Source organism: Mesoplodon mirus, assembly GCF_964341445.2.
Source record: "Mesoplodon mirus genome assembly, chromosome: X".
In the NCBI taxonomy this organism is placed as follows: Eukaryota; Metazoa; Chordata; class Mammalia; order Artiodactyla; family Ziphiidae; genus Mesoplodon; species Mesoplodon mirus.
The window spans coordinates 91,610,487-91,629,279 of NC_138981.1; the positions used below are offsets into that span (position 1 = coordinate 91,610,487).

An 18,793-nucleotide genomic window follows, 5' to 3' on the forward strand; every position below is an offset into this window, starting at 1 on the left:
AAAGACTGAAAGTAGAACTATCAGATCAGCCAGCAATCCCACTCCTGAAAACAGATCCAAAGGAGGTGATTTCTGCTCTGCTCCCTTATGCTCACTGCAGCATTATTCACAAGAGCCAAGGAATGGAGACAAGCTAAGTGTTCTGGGCAGATGAAAGGATAAAGAACATATCACAATTATATAAAAGACATATCAAAGAATTCTTCTTAAAAATTCATCAGAGGGCCTCCCTGTGGCACAGTGATTAAGAATCCACCTGCCAACGCAGTGAACATGGGTTCAAGCCCTGGTCCGCGAAGATCCCACACGCTGCGGAGCAACTTAGCCTGTGAGCCACAACTACTGAGCCTGTGCTCTAGAGCCTGTGAGCTGCAACTTCTGAGCCCGCGTGCTACAACTACTGAAGCCCACAAGTCTAGAGGCCGTGCTGCACAAGAGAAGCCACCGTAATGAGAAGCCCGCACATCACAACGAAGAGTAGTCCCCGCTCGCCGCACCTAGAGAAAGCCCATGCGCAGCAACGAAGACCTGACACGGCCAAAAATAATAAATAAATAAAAACAAAATAAATAAAGTAATAAAAGTTCATTTGCAAGACTATTCTTGTCTTTGGGGGTGATACAGAGAGGAACAGGAACAGAGACAAGACATGGTAGATTCTCCTTCCTTCAGAAGTCTTGTCTCTCTCAGGAAATCTCTACAGGCACAGCTTAATAGTGAGCCAGCTGGAAAGGCAAAATAGGGTTGACAGAGACCCAGAAACTTAGAACAGGTTATAGAATTTTGAGCTCAGATATTAAACAAATTTTACTTACCTCGCATCTACTTCCTCTTATACATCCTGACAAAGAATGCAAACAGTGTGCCTTCTGACACAAAATAAACACAGAAGTGACTATAACATCAGTAACACCCACTTCCAAAAACACAAAAACAAAATTTAAGACCTTTGTTAGGAAGTGTACTCATGTTTAGATAGTAAATAGGGAACCACTGACAGATTTTAATGAAATTTACATATATCATTAATTTTGATGTAGAAAATTTCACATAATGACTTCTCTTCTTTCTCCCATGGCCACCTAGGAAACTCAGAGATTAGGAAAAAAGCTTCCTTCCCCATATGTTGGTTTAATATCCTAGCCTCAGATATACTCAACACCTCTGCCTGCGCCCCTGATGGAACACCACTCTCAGGTGAGGCAGTGTTTCTACCTGAAGGATTTCAAAATACCCTTAAGATTTGGGAAGAATTGGGAGGTCTAAAGGTAAAATCTGTGCAAACACTATGTAAAAGCAAAAACCTTGTATGACTCAGAAATGTATCGGGAGGGTTGAGTGGGTGTGTGTGAGTGTATGGGTAAAGATTATTTCAGTTGAACTTTAGGCAAACTGTAAACATAAACTCTACACAGAAACACTTTCCAATCCCCTGTGTCTTTAAACTCATGAGATGAGCTGCCCTGCAGAGGCAGGACCTGGTGTCTTTGGGCAGCTGTGGCACTTAAAGGGTGTGAGCTCTCAAACCAGACTGCCTGGATAAAAGTTCCAGTTCACTTACAGGCTGTGAGATCTTGGGCTCAGGAGTTAATATCTCAAATCCTGTCTTCTATAATAATTCTCAATTTCTCCATCAGTAAATGAGGTGAAAAATAGTCCCAACCTCACCGGATTGCTGTACAGATTTAATGAGCTAATACTTTACAAGGGCCTACTTGATGTCGAGCTTGGCACAGAGTAAGTGCAAATTAATGTCTGCATACATCACAAAATGAACACATTCCATGCTCACTGCTGTAGCTGCACAGATCATCTTTTACTCCTTCAAATATACTATGTTCTCTTTCTTCTAATGGATCTTTGCCCATCTTCATTCCTCTAACTAGACCTTATGCATAGCTTTGGCCCAAACTGACTTTCTAAGCCCTAATCATCCTTAACGTCCCAACTCAGGCTTTTTTTTTTTTTTTTTTTTACAAGAAGCCTCTTCTCTGTTAAGACGGGGTTGCACATTTCTTCCTTTATTATTTTTAAACTAAAGTGAAAATAAAATAACATAAAATTAATGATTTTAGTCACTGTAAAATGGACAAATCAAATAAAAAGTTTTAAAAATAAAATGTACAAATCAGTTCTTTTAGTACATTCACGATGCTGTGCAACCATCACCCCTATCTAGTTTCAGAGCATCTTCATCAACTCAAAAAGAAACCCTATACCCAGGAAGCGGTCATACCCCATTCCCTCCTATCCTCAAACACTGGCAACCACTAATCTCCTTTCTGCCACTATGGATTTGCCTAATCTGGACATTTCATAGAAATGGAATCATGCCATATGTGGCATTGTGTGTTTGTGTGTGTGTGTGTGTGTGATATTTTGTAATTTTTGTTCATGGTAGTTATTATCTTTTTTCATTATGAACTTTTTCTCATTCTAAAAAAAGATTCACTTCATGCATGATTGTGTATAATGATAGAAGAGAATCTTCCATATTGTATGAGTTTCTTGCCTGTTTGTACTTGCCTGTTTGGAACCCGTTTTGGACTCTCCCTGTAAACGACCTAGACTCCTTGGGTATAATGCCTGTAGCAGTCCAAGAACATACACAAAGATTGTATGCCCTGACCAAAGGATTTTTATCCCAGGAATATAATGTTGATTTGGATTTGTATCCCAGGAATATAATGTTGATTTAACATTAAGAAATCACAGTGTAGGGACTTCCCTGGTGGAGCAGTGGTTAAGAATCCACCCAAAAATGAAGGGGGCACAGGTTCGAGCCCTGGTCTGGGAAGATCCCACATGCCACGGAGCAACTAAGCCCATGTGCCACAAATACTGAGCCTGCGCTCTAGAGCCCATGTGCCACAACTACTGAAGCCTGCGTGCCTAGAGCCCATGCTTCGCAACAAGAGAGGCCACCGCAATGAGAAGACCGCACACCACAACGAAGAGTACCCTGCAGTCACTGCAACTAGAGAAAGCCCGCATGCAGCAACGAAGATGCAACAGCAGCAAAAAATAAATAAATAAATAAATAAAGAAAGAAAGAAAGAAAGAAAGAAAGAAAGAAAAGAAATCACAGTGTAGGGCCTTCCCTGCTGGAGAAGTGGTTAACAATCCACCCGCCAATGCAGGGTACACGGGTCCGAGCCCTGGTCCGGGAAGATCCCACATGCCCCGGAGCAACTAAGCCCGTGTGTCACAACTACTGAGCCTGCGCTCTAGAGTCCTTGAGCCACAAATACTGAGCCAACGTGCCACAACTACTGAAGCCGGCACGCCTAGAGCCTGTGCTCTGCAACAAGAGAAGCCACTGCAAGGAGAAGCCCGCGTACTGCAATGAAGAATAGCCCCCGCTCAGCGCAACTAGAGAAAGCCCACGCACAGCAATGAAGACCCAACGCAGAGAAAAATAAAAATAAATAAATTTATATTAAAAAAAGTACTCAAAGTGTACTACATCTAACAGAATACCAGAAAAATCCTCATGATCATCTTAAGAGACATTTATAAAGCCTTTAGCATAATTCAAGAAACTTCCATGATAAAAGCTCTCAAAAAAACTAGGATTAGAAGACATCTTCTTCAATGCTCAACATCACTAATTATTAGAGAAATGCAAATCAAAACTATAATGAGGTCTCACCTCACACCGGTCAGAATGGCCATCATCAAAAAGTTTACAAACAGGGACTTCCCTTGGTGGTCCAATGGTTTAGACTCCACACTCCCAATGCAGGGAGCCCAGGTTCAAACCCTCATCGAGGAACTAGATCCCACATGCCACAACTAAAGGACCCCGCATGCCACAAGTTAGAGCCCACATGCCACAACTAAAAGATCCCACATGTCACAACCAAAGATCCCACATGCCACGACTAAAGATCCTGCATGCAACAACTAAAAGATCCCACGTGCAATGAAGATCCTGCACGGGGCAACAAAGATCCCACGTGCCCCAACTAAGAACCAGCACAGCCAAATAAAGAAAGAAAATAAAATAAAATTTAAAAAAACGTTTATGAACACTAAATGCTGGAGAAAGTGAGGAGCAAAAGGAACCCTTCTACGCTGTTGGTGGGAAATTAAATTGGTGCAGCCACTATGGAAAACAGTGTGGAGGTTCCTTCAAAACCTAAAACTAGAGTTGCCATATGATCCAGCAATTCCACTCCTGGGCATATATCCAGAGAAAACTCTAATTCAAAAAGATAAATGCACTGCAATGTTCACAGCAGCACTATTTACGACAGCCAAGACACGGAAGAAACCTAAATGTCTATCGACAGATGAATGGATAAAGAAAACGTGGTACATATATACAATGGAATACCACTCAGCCATAAAGAATAATGAAATAATGCCATTTGCAGCAACATCGTTGGACCTAGAGATTATTATACTAAGTGAAGTATGTCAGACAGAGAAAGACAAGTATCATATGATATCACTTACATGTGGAATCTAATACAAAATGATACAAATGAACTTATTGATATTTACAAAACAGAAACAGACTCACAGACATAGAAAACAAACATATGGTTACCAAAGGGGAAAGGGGGTGGGGAAGGGATAAATTAGGAGTTTGGGATTTGCAGATATAAACTACTATACATAAAATATGTAAACAACAAGGTCCTACTGCATAGCACAGGAAGCTATATTCAATATCCTGTTGTTAACCACAATGGAAAAGAATATGCAAAAGAATGTGTGTCTTTGTGTACATATATATATGTATATATGTGTATATATATTTATATATATAACTGAATCCCTTTGCTGTACACCAGAAACTAACATAACATTGTAAATCAACTGCACTTCAATAAAAATATATTAAAAAATGAAACGCAGCTATGAAGCCATAAAAAAGGTACAAACTCTTAGTTATAAAATAAATGTCATGGGGATGTAATGTACAGCGTGATGACTACAGTTAATACTACTATATTGTATATTTGAAAGTTGCTAAGACAAAACCCTCTTAGGTTTGCTCTTAATAAGAGATGATAATAGGTTTTTCCTTACCTTCTAAGTAATCTCCATAGAAAGCAGAGATTCTGTGTCTTATCAGAATAATTTCCTGTGCTTCTTGTTGATTTATCATGTCCTTTATTTGTAAGATAAATGAGTCTTCTTACTTCTAAAAGAGAGAAGGCTCTTTTTAATCACATTACTTCCAATATCTACTTTTGAAATCTTATATTAGTACTCTGGTTAAATAGGTGGCCAAATAGTTTCTTAGTGACCCATGATTCTATTTAGCCAAGTGTACAAATCTTTTGCCATTTCTCACAACTAGTGATATTTGGTCTTTCCAAATTCAAATCCTAAATGAAATCTGCTTGATCTCATACTGACACTGATATTTCCCAGAGGGCCTGCGGAAAATCCAGAGTTTGTTCTTTCACCTTGTAAATGAGAGATGTTACAATAAGTAGGTTTATTTGATAAGTTGAGTTGCACAGGAAACACTGCCAAATATGAAGGGATGCTTAACCTTCTCTAGTTTATATTTCTATGTGTAAAATGTTATTAATACAAATACTTCAGAAATGGTATTAATTCCTATAAATGTCAGTGCCCTTGCTGTCCATGACGTATCTTGGTGCTGCTTTGCCTTAGAATTAGACAACATCAGCATAATGTTATCAGCTGTCATGCCAGTTAGTGTCTTAAAATGTTGTATGCCACAGAAACAACCAAATGTCCTTGGCAATTGCATCATTTTTATAATGAACTTTCATCACGTCTTTTACCATGGCCATTTTCACTCTTTTGTCATCCACACTTGTTTTAGTTTGATACCTCCCTGAAAGCTCTTGCAATCAGCTACAGGCCACAGTAAATATCTTCAACATAATGAGAGTCCCACAGAAAGGACTATGCCAGGTAGTCGTGAGGCACAAAACTCCTAATGGCATTGCTTAAATAACTTTGAGACCGTACCACCGGCCTGAGTCAGGATTTCCACAATTCTCCTGGAGAAGCTGATAAGTTCATGAGATGGCTAACCCAAGATCAAGCAGAACAAGAATTACATAGGGCTGAATGAATTGGTCAAGGACGATTATGGCTTTTGCTTGGACTACTGCTGATGCTTTAATGTTCTGTTTTCTGGATATAAAGAACTGCCTACTTTTCTAACTTCAGCTATCTACAATTCATAACAGTTTAGTAGATCATACTTCTGTAAGCAGAAATGAAGTATTTATCTTTTTTTGCCTGCCTGATCACTCTAGAATTTGAATATTCTTACTAAGTATTCTTATTTTCACAGTAATACAATGAACTGCTTAGGTTCAATAAGAATCCTTCCTCCTGGGAACAGAACATAATTGATTTGACAATATGACCAAAGCTCTGAGTGGACTATCATGTTTTGAAAGAATACAGTATTTTTAAAAATAGTGATGGATTGATTGACTTGGCTGCACCAGGTCTTAGGTGCGGCACGAGGGATCTTCGTTGCGGCATGCGGGAACTTCAGCTGTGGCATGTGGGGTCTTTTAGTCGCGGCATGTGGGATCCTTAGTTGTGGCATGCAAACTCGTAGTTGTGGCATGTGGGATCTAGTTCCCTGACCAGGGATCAAACCCGGGCCCCCTGCATTCAGAGCACACAGTCTTAGCCACTGGACCACCAGGGAAGTCCCAGACTCTCATAGTTGAGAACAATATATATAATCAGATATGACCAGATAGTTTTAAGGAACTAAAGGTGACTTTATGGAGCCAATGCTTACGAAGTCTTCTTGGGAAAATGGGCCTGGCACCTGGTTCACAGCTTTCTCAGCCTTATAGGTGAGTGGGAGAGGTCACCTCATGGCAGGCCTAGGAAACTTAGGATATTTTGGGGGCCTTCAAGAAGAGATTAATTTACCCAGATCTATAGGTACTGCAGGGGAATTGTGGTGGTGAGATTTGGGCTTGGATTCCTAGCTTTGAGAGGCTTTTAAAAGTCCAATCGGAGTGAGACTCCTTATGAAAAGTTCCAGCAGAGTAAACTAAAAATGGCCTATGTGGTCAATTATCATTCTTGCTGCAATTGTGCAAATAAGCAAGCCAAATCTAATAAGACCAGACACTCTATAAGCAAGAATAATCTTACTTTGATTATCTTTGATCAAAAGGGAGGTGACGGGGCTTCCCTGGTGGTGCAGTGATTGAGAGTCTGCCTGCTGATGCAGGGGACACGGGTTCGTGCCCTGGTCCGGGAGGAACCCACATGCCGCGGAGTGGCCCGGAGCCTGTGCTCCGCAACAGCAGAGGCCACAACAGTGAGAGGCCCACGTACCGCAAAAGAAAAAAAAAAAAAAAAGGAAGTGACGGTTGAGTGAAATTTTATATTTCAATACAAAACACACCCTCGTGAGGGATGAGATTCTGGTCCCGTTCATTATCTTTCAGCTAATTTGCACTTCTTTGTAAACTACGTGGTTGTGTTACCTACATGTAAATTGGACTAGCTCCTGCTATCTCACACATTTTGTCAGTCCTTACCAAATTCTCAATTCTTCCAATTTCCTTCAACATCTGGCTACAACTCTTCAAACTAATGTTTCCAATTTTTCTCCAACCCTCCTGATTTGACATCGCAGAGAACTCAAAGCTGACCACCCAGATTCTTACTGGATCCTTAGGTTTTCTTCTAACTGGCTTTGTTTCACAGGATCTAAAGAAGCCCTGTGAGCTGAAGTTGGACAACTTGATGTAAACTTCAAAGGACTCTTCCCTGCAGCAGATCATGTATGATCCTCATGCCTGGAACTGCTGCCGTGTGGGCCACTCGGGAAATTCACTTTATCTCCCATGCTCTGCTCCACGAAATAATCATGACTGTGGATGATCTTACCCAAACCTAACTGATGTCTAGGCCATCAGAAAACATCCACTGCAAACTAGGAAATCCATCAGATTGCCACTGCCATCCTCACTCCACCATCTAAACATGCTTCAAGCCCAGCATCTTCAATGGGCTGTCCTTCTGGACTCAGAAGCTGGCTTCAAATAGTCCACTACAAACATTAATCTTTCTTTTCCTTTTCTTAGAAATCCTCCTCATTAAATGCCTCATTCCTGGCATGATCCAGCAAATATCCTCTACTACCAAACATCAGCAGATGGCTCAGTTGTTCCTTAATGAACAAAAGGTGACTGAATGAGAAATGGACTTATATTGTTCACAGGAAAAAAGAATGCCTCTTCTTGCCTTGCACAAGAAGGGGAACTCAAAGTAACTCCCTTCTTAACCAAACTTGAGGCCATTCTGAGTCCTCTTCTTCACTAGGCCTCAAGCTTGATCCTATCTTTGGCCTGCCAAGCCCAGTTTTAGCAAAAATCCTCCTAGGCCAGTTTAGCAAGAATCCCCCCCTCCTTTGTATCTAAGTTCTTCATCCCTCCTCTTGAGGTCTAATCAAGTTCCACCCCCCCAGCCTCCCTTCATCCTTGTGTTAGTCAGGGTTCTCCATAGAAACAGGACCAGTAAGAAACAGATAGGCATATAGATAGCTTATCTATCTATATCTACAGATCAATATCAATGGTAGGTATATATATCTAGATAGCTATGTCAGATATCTAATATCTGTATATTTATAGATATATCTTTATATTAATGCTATTTCTCTGTTGTATAGAGATATAGATGTTGATATAGATATAGATATAGATGAGGAGATTTATTATAGTAATTGGCTCATGAGATTATGGAGGCTGAGAAGTCCTACAATCTGCTGTCTGTAAGCTGGGAAACCAAGAAAGCCAGTGGTATAAACCACTCTAAGTCTGAAGGCCTGACAAACAGGAAAGTCCCAGATCAAGACTGAAGGCCCAAAAATCAGGGGACTGATGCTGCAAATCCTGGTCCAAGTCCAAAGGTCCCAGACTAGGAGTAGTGATGTCTAAGAGCAGAATAATATGGATGTCCCAGCTCAAGCAAAGAGAAAACTCATCCTTCCACTGCCTTTTAGTTCTATTCAGGCCCTCAAGAGATTGTGATAATGCCCACTTGCATTGATGAAGGCAATTTTCTTTACTAAGTCTGCCAGTTCACATGCTAATCTCTTCCGGAATCCTGCTCACAGACACACCAAGAAATGTTTCACCAACAATCTGGGCATCTTTTACTCAAATCAAATAGACCCCTAAAATTAACCAACACAATACCTAAGTTCCCCTCAGTAATCTGCCGTTCACTAACTCCCTCACCCTCCCTGTTGGCCATAAACTGTCATCTGTCTGTCTTGTATGTGGAGTTGAGTTTATTTTCCCTATGGCAATAGTCCCTGGCCCCTATTACAATGGTCCTGAAAAAAGCCTTCCATGCCTTAAACTCCATATGGCATACTTTTTTATTGACAATGCTGATGTTACTATGTTCCTGTGAGTGAGAGAATGTGTCCGGATCATTGCTGAGCTAGGTACTGTGTCTGCATATTCATGTGAGAGAATGTGAGAATGTGAGTCCATATGAGCGCATTTCTTCTGTGAGCTTATGTTGGAGCTATACGGTGGATGTGAGCATATCTGTGTGTACATCTATACGTAAGCATGTTCCTGATTTCAAGAATGTGCATGTGCAAGTGAAAGTGTGAGTAACAGCATTGGGAAGCACCTGAGTGTTTATACTCGGGTCCCCATGTGAGTAAACTTATGAGTATGGTCATGAAATTAACTGAATATATCAGCATGTTTATGTGAAGCCGTGAAAGCGTAAGTGGATGCATGTGAATGTACGTGTTTTTAAATTTCAATTTGTAGGCAATTCTGAGCATGTTTAGGGAGTGTGCAAACATGTGACTGTATGTAAGCATATCTCTGTGTGACATAAGTGTGAACATGTCCATGGGTGAGTGTTTTCGTAGGTGCAAATTTGTGTTTAAAATTAGTATTTAAGTGTGTTCACTTGTACGAATGAATTTGTAAGCACGTGAAGGCAGATTAGCATAATTCTGAGTCGTTGGGGGTAAATGTGTTTTTTGTGTGTTCTTGTTTATGTGTGAATATATTTGAAAAAGGGAGCATGTATATGGGAATGCATGTAATGTTTTTTTAAGTGAATGAATGAAATCATGAGCTTCTTGCTGACTGTGAGCGTGTTCCTGTGCAACTCAATATGTAAGCATGTTACTGTTGGTGACAAGGATATTTTATATGGGTAAGGGAATGGGTGTGTGCATGTGTAAATGAAATGAGTGTACCTGGAGTGTGAGTGAACTTGTAACCAAGTTTATGTTTTAAGTGCATGATTGATGATGATAATCTGAATGAGGTGGGGCTACTGTGTGAGTGTGAACTGTGAGACACCAAGTGTGAATGTATGTTAGTATGTGTGAGTACATGTGCCAGTATATGTGTTTGAGTGAGTGATCTGTAAGCATGATAATGTGAGTGAACAAATGAGCATGTACATGAGCTTGTGCATTTGTGAGAGTAAATGTGCGGCCTTGTAATCTCAAAGTGTGCTAGTATTTCAGTCTCTGAGGACTGCTGTAAATGTATGTTCAAGCGTACCCTTGACTTTGCAGCCATATGCATGGGGGTTAGCATGTTTGTATGAGTAAGTGAACGTGTGTCAGGTTCACTGTGGTGAGCTAGTTCACAGGTGAGTATATTTGTGTAAGTGAAACCTGAATAAACATGAGTGGAAGTGCATGTGAGTGTATTTGCTTCTCTGAGTGGATATTCTGAGCTTCATGGAGGATGTGAGCGTGTTTGTATGTGAATACCTATGTGAACATGTTCCTGATTTTAAGAGTGAACATGTGCGTGTGTAAGTGAATGTGTGAGTGGGAGCTCCTGGATGTATGCATTTGTGTCCCTGTGTGAATGAATCTCTTGGCATGGTCATGTGATTGAGTGTTTGAGCACGTTCGTCTGAAGGAGTGAATGTCAGTATGTACGTGTAAATGTATGTGTGTCTGTGAGTGGGAGTGAATTGGTGGGCAAGTTTGAGAATGTCTGAGTGTTTAAGTGTTTTGTCAGTGAGTGAATGTGTGAGTGTATGTATGTGAGCCCATCTGTCTGTGACAGTGTGTAGGTGAGCCTGTTCGTGGGTGAGAGTGATCTCTTGCATCTACATTGGCACGCTTAAAGTGAACACTTTTGTATGCTCATCTGTATAAATGAACTTGTAAGCCTGCGAATCATGTAAGCATATTCACGTATAGTGGATGAGCAAGTATGTTTTCTTGTGACCTTGTTAATATGTGACTACAGTAGTTGCAGACTATTCACGGGGGACTCATTCCAGCACCCACCAAGGATACCAAAATCTGAGAGTGTCCAAGTCCCATAGTCAGCCCTCTCTATCCCCGTAGTCTGCATTCGCGGACTCAACCGACTGTGGATCATAAACATAGCATGTGATATGCAGCTGGTTAAATCTGTGAAAGCAAAACCCATTGACACAGAGGGCTAGCCGTATATTTATTGAAAAAAATCCGCATATAAGTGGACCCACACAGGTGACACTCTTGTTGTTCAAGGGTCAGCTGTATATTCGAATGAGGTCATTCATGCCCATATGTGTGAGTCAATGTAAGCGTTTTTATATAAATGAGTGAATTTGTGAGCTTCTAAGTCAGTGTGAGCATGTTTGTGTGCAATTATATTTGTGACTATGTTAATATTTATGACCAAAAATTTGCATGAGTAAATGAATGTGTAGGACTGTGCATATACACACAATGAGCATGTCTGGAATGTGTGTGAATTTGTAATCACTCTTGTGTGTATAAGTGAATGTGTGCATTTGCTCACAAGGGTGATGTGGGAAATTTTGGGTAGGTATATGAATGCCTGAGTGTCTGAAGGGGTATATATGTGTATATGTGTATATGTGTAAGTAAATTTGTCACTTCACGTGTCTGAGTAGTGAATTTTAAGCATGATAATATTAGTGAATGAATGTTTGAAAGTATGCGTATATCTGAGCTGGTCCACTCACAACACTGAATATATGAACATGTAGATCTGAGACAATATTTGTGTTGATGTACATGTTTGTGCGTGTTAAAGTGCATCTTTTAATTTGTGACCATGTGTATGGATGTTAGCACGTTAGGGAATAAGTATCAGATTCACTGTTTTCAGCTAGTTAAGGTAGTGTGAGCATTCGTGTAAATTATGGGTGTGTACATGGAAGGACATGTGAGTGTATTTTCTTCTGTGAGCAAATGTTTGAGCTCCAAGGTGGATGTGAGCATGTTTGTGTTCGTGCATCCATGTGAGCATATTTTGGAGGTTAAGACTGTGAATGACATGTGTAAGTGAAGGTGTGAGTGGGAGCATCTGACTATATATATTCGTATCCCAGTTCGAGAGAATGTGTGAGCATGGTCGTTTGATTGAATGCACGTTGGAGCATGTTTGTGTGAAAGAGTGAATGTGTCAGTGTGTGAGTGTAAATGCATGTGTTTTTGAATGTGAGTCTATTTTTGAGTTTGAGTTTGAGAATATTTGGTGTGCTTTCTGAGTGAATGTGTACCTCTATGTAAGTCAGGATATCTGTGTGCAACAGTCTATGTGTGAGACGGTTTAGGGGCAAGAGTAATTTCCTGGCTGTAAATCTGCACACTTACAGTGAACATGTATGTGTGCTCATCTGTATAAATAAATTTATAAGCATGTGAATGTAGGTTAGTGTAATGCTGAGTTCTCAGTCAGTGAGTTTGTTTTTCAAGTGATCTCATAAATGAGTGAATATATTTGAATAAAGTAATTTGTGAGCATGTGAGTGGGTGAATGCAACTATTCTTAAGTAGTGTAATTGAGTGAATTTGTGAGCTTGGTGTGACCATATTTGTGTGCAAGTGAATATATGAGCTTGTTACTCTTAGTGACAATAATAATGTGCATGCGTGAATGGGTGTTTATAACTGCAATGAGCATATCTGCAAGTGAGTTAATTTGTAATCACTTTCATGAGTGAATGAATACGTAATTCAGCTCATGAAAGTGAGTGAGGTGTGGGATACTTTTTGTGAGTGTGTGAAAGTATGAACATTTGGGTGTGAATGCACGTTAGTTACCATGTGTATGGATGTGGGCAAGTTGTCACTATATGCATTTGCATAGTGAATGCATGAGGTAATGTGAGTGAATGTGTAACCACGTGCTTCTATGCGAGCATTTATCTTCTTTAGAGTGAATATGTGAACCTGTACATCTGTGTATGCTGACATGTTTGTGTGTTCAACTGTATGTTTAAATTTGTGACCATGTGTACAGCTGTTATCATGTTTCTCTGAGTTAGTGAATATGTATAGTTTATTACCGTGACTTGAATCGTTCAGTGTATTTCTGCGAGTGAAATACAAACATGAGTGTAAGTGCATGTGAGTGTATTTTCTTCTGTGAGTGACTACTGGACCTTCACCTAGAAGTGAGCACACTTATGTGTAAGTGTCCATGGGAGCATGTTCCTGATTTTCACAATATTAATGAGCATGTATAAGTGAATGTGTTAGTGGGAGCATCTTAGTATGTATCTTTGAGTCCCCGTGTGAATGAATTTGTGGGTACGCTCATGTGATTGAGTGACCGTTTGAGTAGGTTTGTGCGAAGGAGTGAATGTGTCGGTATGCATGAATGTTTCTATGTCTTTGAATGTGAGCAACTTTGTGGGCATATTTGAATGAGTATTTGAGTGTGTTTTGTGAGTGACTGTGTGAGCATGTTTATGTACGCAAGCATGTCTTCTATGACGGTTTAAGTGAGAGCCTGCTCATGGGTGATTGTGTTCTTAAGTGTAAATTTGTGTTTACAAAGTGAATATTTGTGTTCCCATCTCTACGCGTCCATTTGTTAGCATGTGCAATCCTATTAGCATATTAGCAGGTATGAGCAGGTGGTTCTCATGTGATCTTGATAACGTACAACTATATTTGAATAACCTACTCTGAGAGCATGTGTGAGTGAATGTGATTTTATGTAACTGAGCGAATGGGTGAGATTCTTAGTGTATGTTCTTGAGCAAGTGAGTCTGTAAGCATGCTGTGTTTGTGACAATGATAATTTGCGTGGAAAAGTGAATGTGTGAGTGTGTGCATATACATGCAATGAATGTGTCTAGAATGTGAGGGAATTTGTAATCACTTTCGTGTGTATAAGTGAGTATGTGATTATGCTTATGCGAGTGTGGTACGAGCTACTTTGTGGGAATGTTTGAGGATCTGAGTGTGCATATGTTAGTATGGGTATGTGTGTGAGCCAGTTTGTATGTGCATTTGAGTGAGTGAACTATAAGCATGTTAACAGGACTGAGGGAATGTTTGAGCGTGTGAACATATGTAAGCATGTACACTCGTGAGAATGAATGTGTAAACTTATACATGTGACAGTGTGTTAGGATGGCATTGGAAATTTGACATATGTGTGTTTTAAACTGTATGTTTCATAGTGGATGTGAGCATGTTTTTGTGTGAGGGTTCTTACAAGCATGATCCTGATCTTCTCAATGTTAATCTGCATGTGTAAGTGAATGTCTCAGTGGGAGCCTCTGTGTGAATGAATGTGGGCATGGTCATGTGGCTGAGTGAATGTCACCACGTTGTGTGACTGAATGTGTCAGTCCGCGTGTGTGAATGCATGTCTTTAAATATGAGTGACTCTGTGGGCATATTTCGATGCTTGAATGCTTAAACTTTTTGCTGAGTGATGAATGTGTGAGTGTGTGTATATATGTATGTCTCTGTGTAAGTGTATGTGTGAGCCTGCTCATGCCCCTTCATTGTGAGCAAGCATTTTTCAAGTGATGTTTCATTGCACTCATTGTATGTATGGATGGTGAGCATGTACAGACACATTAGCATGTTTCTGTGTAGTGACTATATGGTGGGTTTCTTTTTTATCTTGTTTATGTGGGAGTACATCTGAGTAAGGTCATGTGTGAAAGTGTGTTGTAAGGGAAAGTGTTTTACGTGTTGTAAGAATTTGTGAGATTCTTGGTGACTGTAAGAAGATTTCTGTGCAAGTGAATGTATAAGCATGTTTCCGTTTGAGACAATGAGAATTTGCATAAAATTGAAAGTGAATGTGTGATTGTGGAACTCTAAACCTAATATGTATGGCGTATGAATGAATTTTTCATCATATTCATCTGTGTGAATGTGTGGTAATACTTCTGTGACTCACTGAGTTGTCGGCATGATTGTGTGAGTGAAGGGAATTGTGTGTGTGAGTGCGAATGTATGCATGTTTACATATGTGAGGAACTCGTCAGGATGTTCACTGCAAGAAGTGAACTATACTCATCTTAATGTTGGTCAGTCAGTGTGTGATCCTGTGCGTATATGTGAGGATGCACATTTTTGAAAGTGATTATGTGAATTTGTACGTGTCTTGGAGTATGCTCACGGAAGAATATTTGAGTGGTCAAGTAAAGGTTTCTTGGTGTTCATGTGTATGCATTACCTTGTGACTGTATGCTTGGATGAAAGCATGTTCACGGGCGTGTATGAATGTATTTTATGCTCATATTCATGCATGTATACTGTGTGGGTGAAATGTGAGCGCACGACTTGAGTTCATGTGAGCGTATGGATTAATGAATGCGTGAGCTTTGTGGTGAGCACGAGCATATTTGTGTGCAAGGGCGTACGTGAGCATGTTCCTGATGGTGAGCATGTTAATGTGGGTAGCTAAATGGGAGCACTGGAGAGTATATTTTTGGGTATCCCTGTGAGAGAAACGGTAATCATGGTATGCGACTGAGTGAAGGTGTCAGCTCATTTTTATGGAGTGAATGTATCAGTGTGTTTGTATGAGCAGCTCTGAGTATGTACATCAGTGAAATTGTGAGCATGTTCAAGTGAGGGAGTCAATGTCTGACCACACTCATGGAAATGAGTGAAGTTGTGAGCATACCTGAGTAAACGTGCGAGCATATGGTGCGAATGTGAATGAGTAGTATTGAGTTTTTAGTCAGTATGTACATTTGGATGAGTCAACACTACGTGTGTTAACGCAATTGTGTGTCTATAGGTGAGCATGCACATTGTGAGCATGAGTATATGAACTTTTACACGTCTTCAAGTGTGATTATATTTGAAATGTTTGAATTTATTGAAAAAGCATTTGTGTGTGCATGTGAATTTGTGAGCATGTTCATGAATGATAGCATATTCATGTAGGTGTGAGGGTTTATTGTGTTTATTTATGTGAGCTTGTTAAAGTGTGAGTACACTGTATGAGTGGAATGTGAGCATGGGAGTATGTTTGTGAGTTTATGTGAGTGAATGCTGGGGCTTCGTGACGAATGTGATCATGTTTATGTGCAAGTGTATATGTAGGTTCCTGATTGTGAGCATGTTCAGGTGCATGAAAAGTGAATGAGTGTGTTGGGAAATGAATATAGGTCTCTATGTGCATGAAACTGTCAGCATGCTCATGTGGTTGAATGACTGCTTGAGTAGGTTTATGTGCAGTGAATGTGTCAGTTCTGCTTGAGTAGGTTTATGTGCAGTGAATGTGTGTATGTGTGCATCTGAGAGTGTTTACGTATGAGGGAATTCATCAGCATGTTCTTAGGAGTTCATGTGTGAAAGCGTCTTGTTACTAGGTGAGTGTACGTTACTGGGTATATGCAAGCCTTTCCACGGCTGAGAGTGCCTTATTGTGAAGGAGTCTGTATGTTTAAGTGAATATTTTGTGTGTACTCATCTGTATGAGTGAATTGGTGAGCATCTGAGTGCATGTCAGCATATTCCTATGTAATGATTGTGTACGTGTGTTTTTGTGTGATATGTGAATGTAAGTATACATGTATAAGGGAATGTATGGAAGTATGTGTGTGAGTGTACTTTTTTCTGAGTTTGAGATAACTTGTGAGCTTCTTGGGAGGTGTGAGCATGTTTGTTTTGACGTGCCTACGTGAGTTCATTCCTGTTTGTGACAATATGGGTAAGTGAATGTGTGATTGTTTGCATATAAATGTAATGAGTATGTTGTGACAGCACTGTGGCAATGGCAACCTGCAAGAATGTCCTGGGCTTCCCTGGTGGCCCAGTGGTTGAGAGTCCGCCTGCCGATGCAGGGGACACAGCTTTGTGCCCAAGTCCGGGAAGATCCCACATGCCACAGAGCGGCTGGGTCCGTGAGCCATGGCCGCTGAGCCTGCACGTCCGGAGCCTGTGCTCCGCAACGGGAGAGGCCACAATAGTGAGAGGCCCGCGATCCGAAAAAAAAAAAAAAAAAGAATCCGCCTGCCAATGGAGGGGACACGGGTTTGAACCCTGGTCTATTCAGGGGTAAGAAGCAGGAAAGCATCCGGTGCATTTAATAAGAAGGGTTGTTGCTAGAGGACCCTATCTGGCGGAGCAGAGTGGGGAGCGGAATCTGGGATTAGGCCGTTCGAGGCCCTCCCAGTTTTACCAGCCGTCAACTCAGCACGGAATACTAACTTTAGCCCTCACCGCACCATCACCCCCTCCCCCCGCGCACACACACACACAGGGGCCAGTATACCTGGCTGAGGAGAACTCAGTCCCTGGAGATGGAGGGGTGGACCCTGGGGCGGTAGCTCCCCGACCCCCGCCATTTCAGCGCTATTAGGTACCACAGCAACACAGGGGCTGAAACAAGGGGGCTCCATCGCAGCTGCACGTGCCCAGCCCCACCACCAACTCCTCTACGGACTGGCCAGCAGGCAGCGCGCGTGGGCAGTGGTTCAAAAGCCCAGACCCACGTCTGCTCCAGCCGTCTCCTTCTAAGAGGTCGCCCACTCACCCTCTGCCCGCCCAGCTCATGGCAGCCTGGCGACCCCGCTCACCAATCAAAGAAGTCTAGAACGACGTCAGGAACATCAGGCGAGGAGAGGTCAGAAGCCAAAGTGCAATTTCCACCTGGGATTGGGGTCGTCGCCCGCCAAGGGCCGGGTCCTGATGAGGAGTAGGCGCACAGGGGCCCGCCGCATGTCGGGACGCCATAGCTCCGAACATCCGAGAACCCTGGAGACCGCTGCAGAGCGGGAGGCCGATAGACGAGGGGGGGGCGCGGGATAACCAAGAGGAGCGGGGCGAGGAGGTCGTGCTTCTGCAAAGAGCCGCCTGTAAGGTGACAACATCGAGGCCAAGGGGAGCGCGGAGGGTGCGGGTCGACCAGCGGCCCTGAGCCAGGGAGCGGCAAGAAGAGCAGCAGCCCAGCAACTTCACTCCACGCAGCACCCCGACCACGAACCCAGCCGCTGCACACAGCGCGGGGTCTGACGCACTTCTGGCAGCCGCTGGGCGGGCCTGAGGCCCGGCGCACAACTGGCTCCGCCCACCCCGATGGCAAGCGAGCTTCGCCAATCAGGCAGGCGCCGGGAGCCTTTCAACGAGATGCATGGTCCCGCCTCCTACCGCAGCCTGTGTGCCGCCCAGCCCTCTGCTCCTTCTGGCGTCTGCAGTCATTCCCGGGTCAGCCGCAGTTCCAGCTCCCTGGCAGCTGGAGAGCTGGGCCGGGGGTCAGCGGCGTAGGGCACCCCGCCCTGCACCTCCCCTCTGCAAAAACGCAAAATGTGCTTTTCACTTGGAACAGCGTATGCCCAAGAGTTTGCTTTTTGTGGTGAAAGTAGTAATTTGACCACCCAGGCTCAATCTGCGTTTTGAAAATACTGGACACCTTTGAGGAATCAGGACCTAGTTGACTGGTGGTCATTCCCTGACCCTCGGGCCTCCAGTGAACCAGACTGCCTGTCCTCTGGAAGGCATAGAGGAGGTTCAACCAGTGCGTTTTGTGACACGGTTCTGGCCCATCATCAGGACCGAAATTGGGCTCCAGGAGCCCCCCTCCCATAG

The 18,793-nt window shown here is 42.2% G+C and overlaps 1 protein-coding gene across 1 annotated transcript in view; it reads right to left on the minus strand.

Annotated features, from left to right (window-relative positions):
* Positions 1–18,406, minus strand: part of LOC309796263 (uncharacterized protein) — a gene marked incomplete at its 5' end in the record, with an annotated part of 32,076 nt that extends 13,670 nt beyond the window's left edge. The window contains 2 exons of the mRNA XM_082609309.1: positions 17,785–18,295; positions 18,349–18,406. Of these exons, the coding sequence (XP_082465435.1) occupies positions 17,785–18,295; positions 18,349–18,406 (569 nt within the window). The remainder of the gene's footprint in view (positions 1–17,784; positions 18,296–18,348) is intronic.
* Positions 18,407–18,793: the final 387 nt, after the last annotated feature.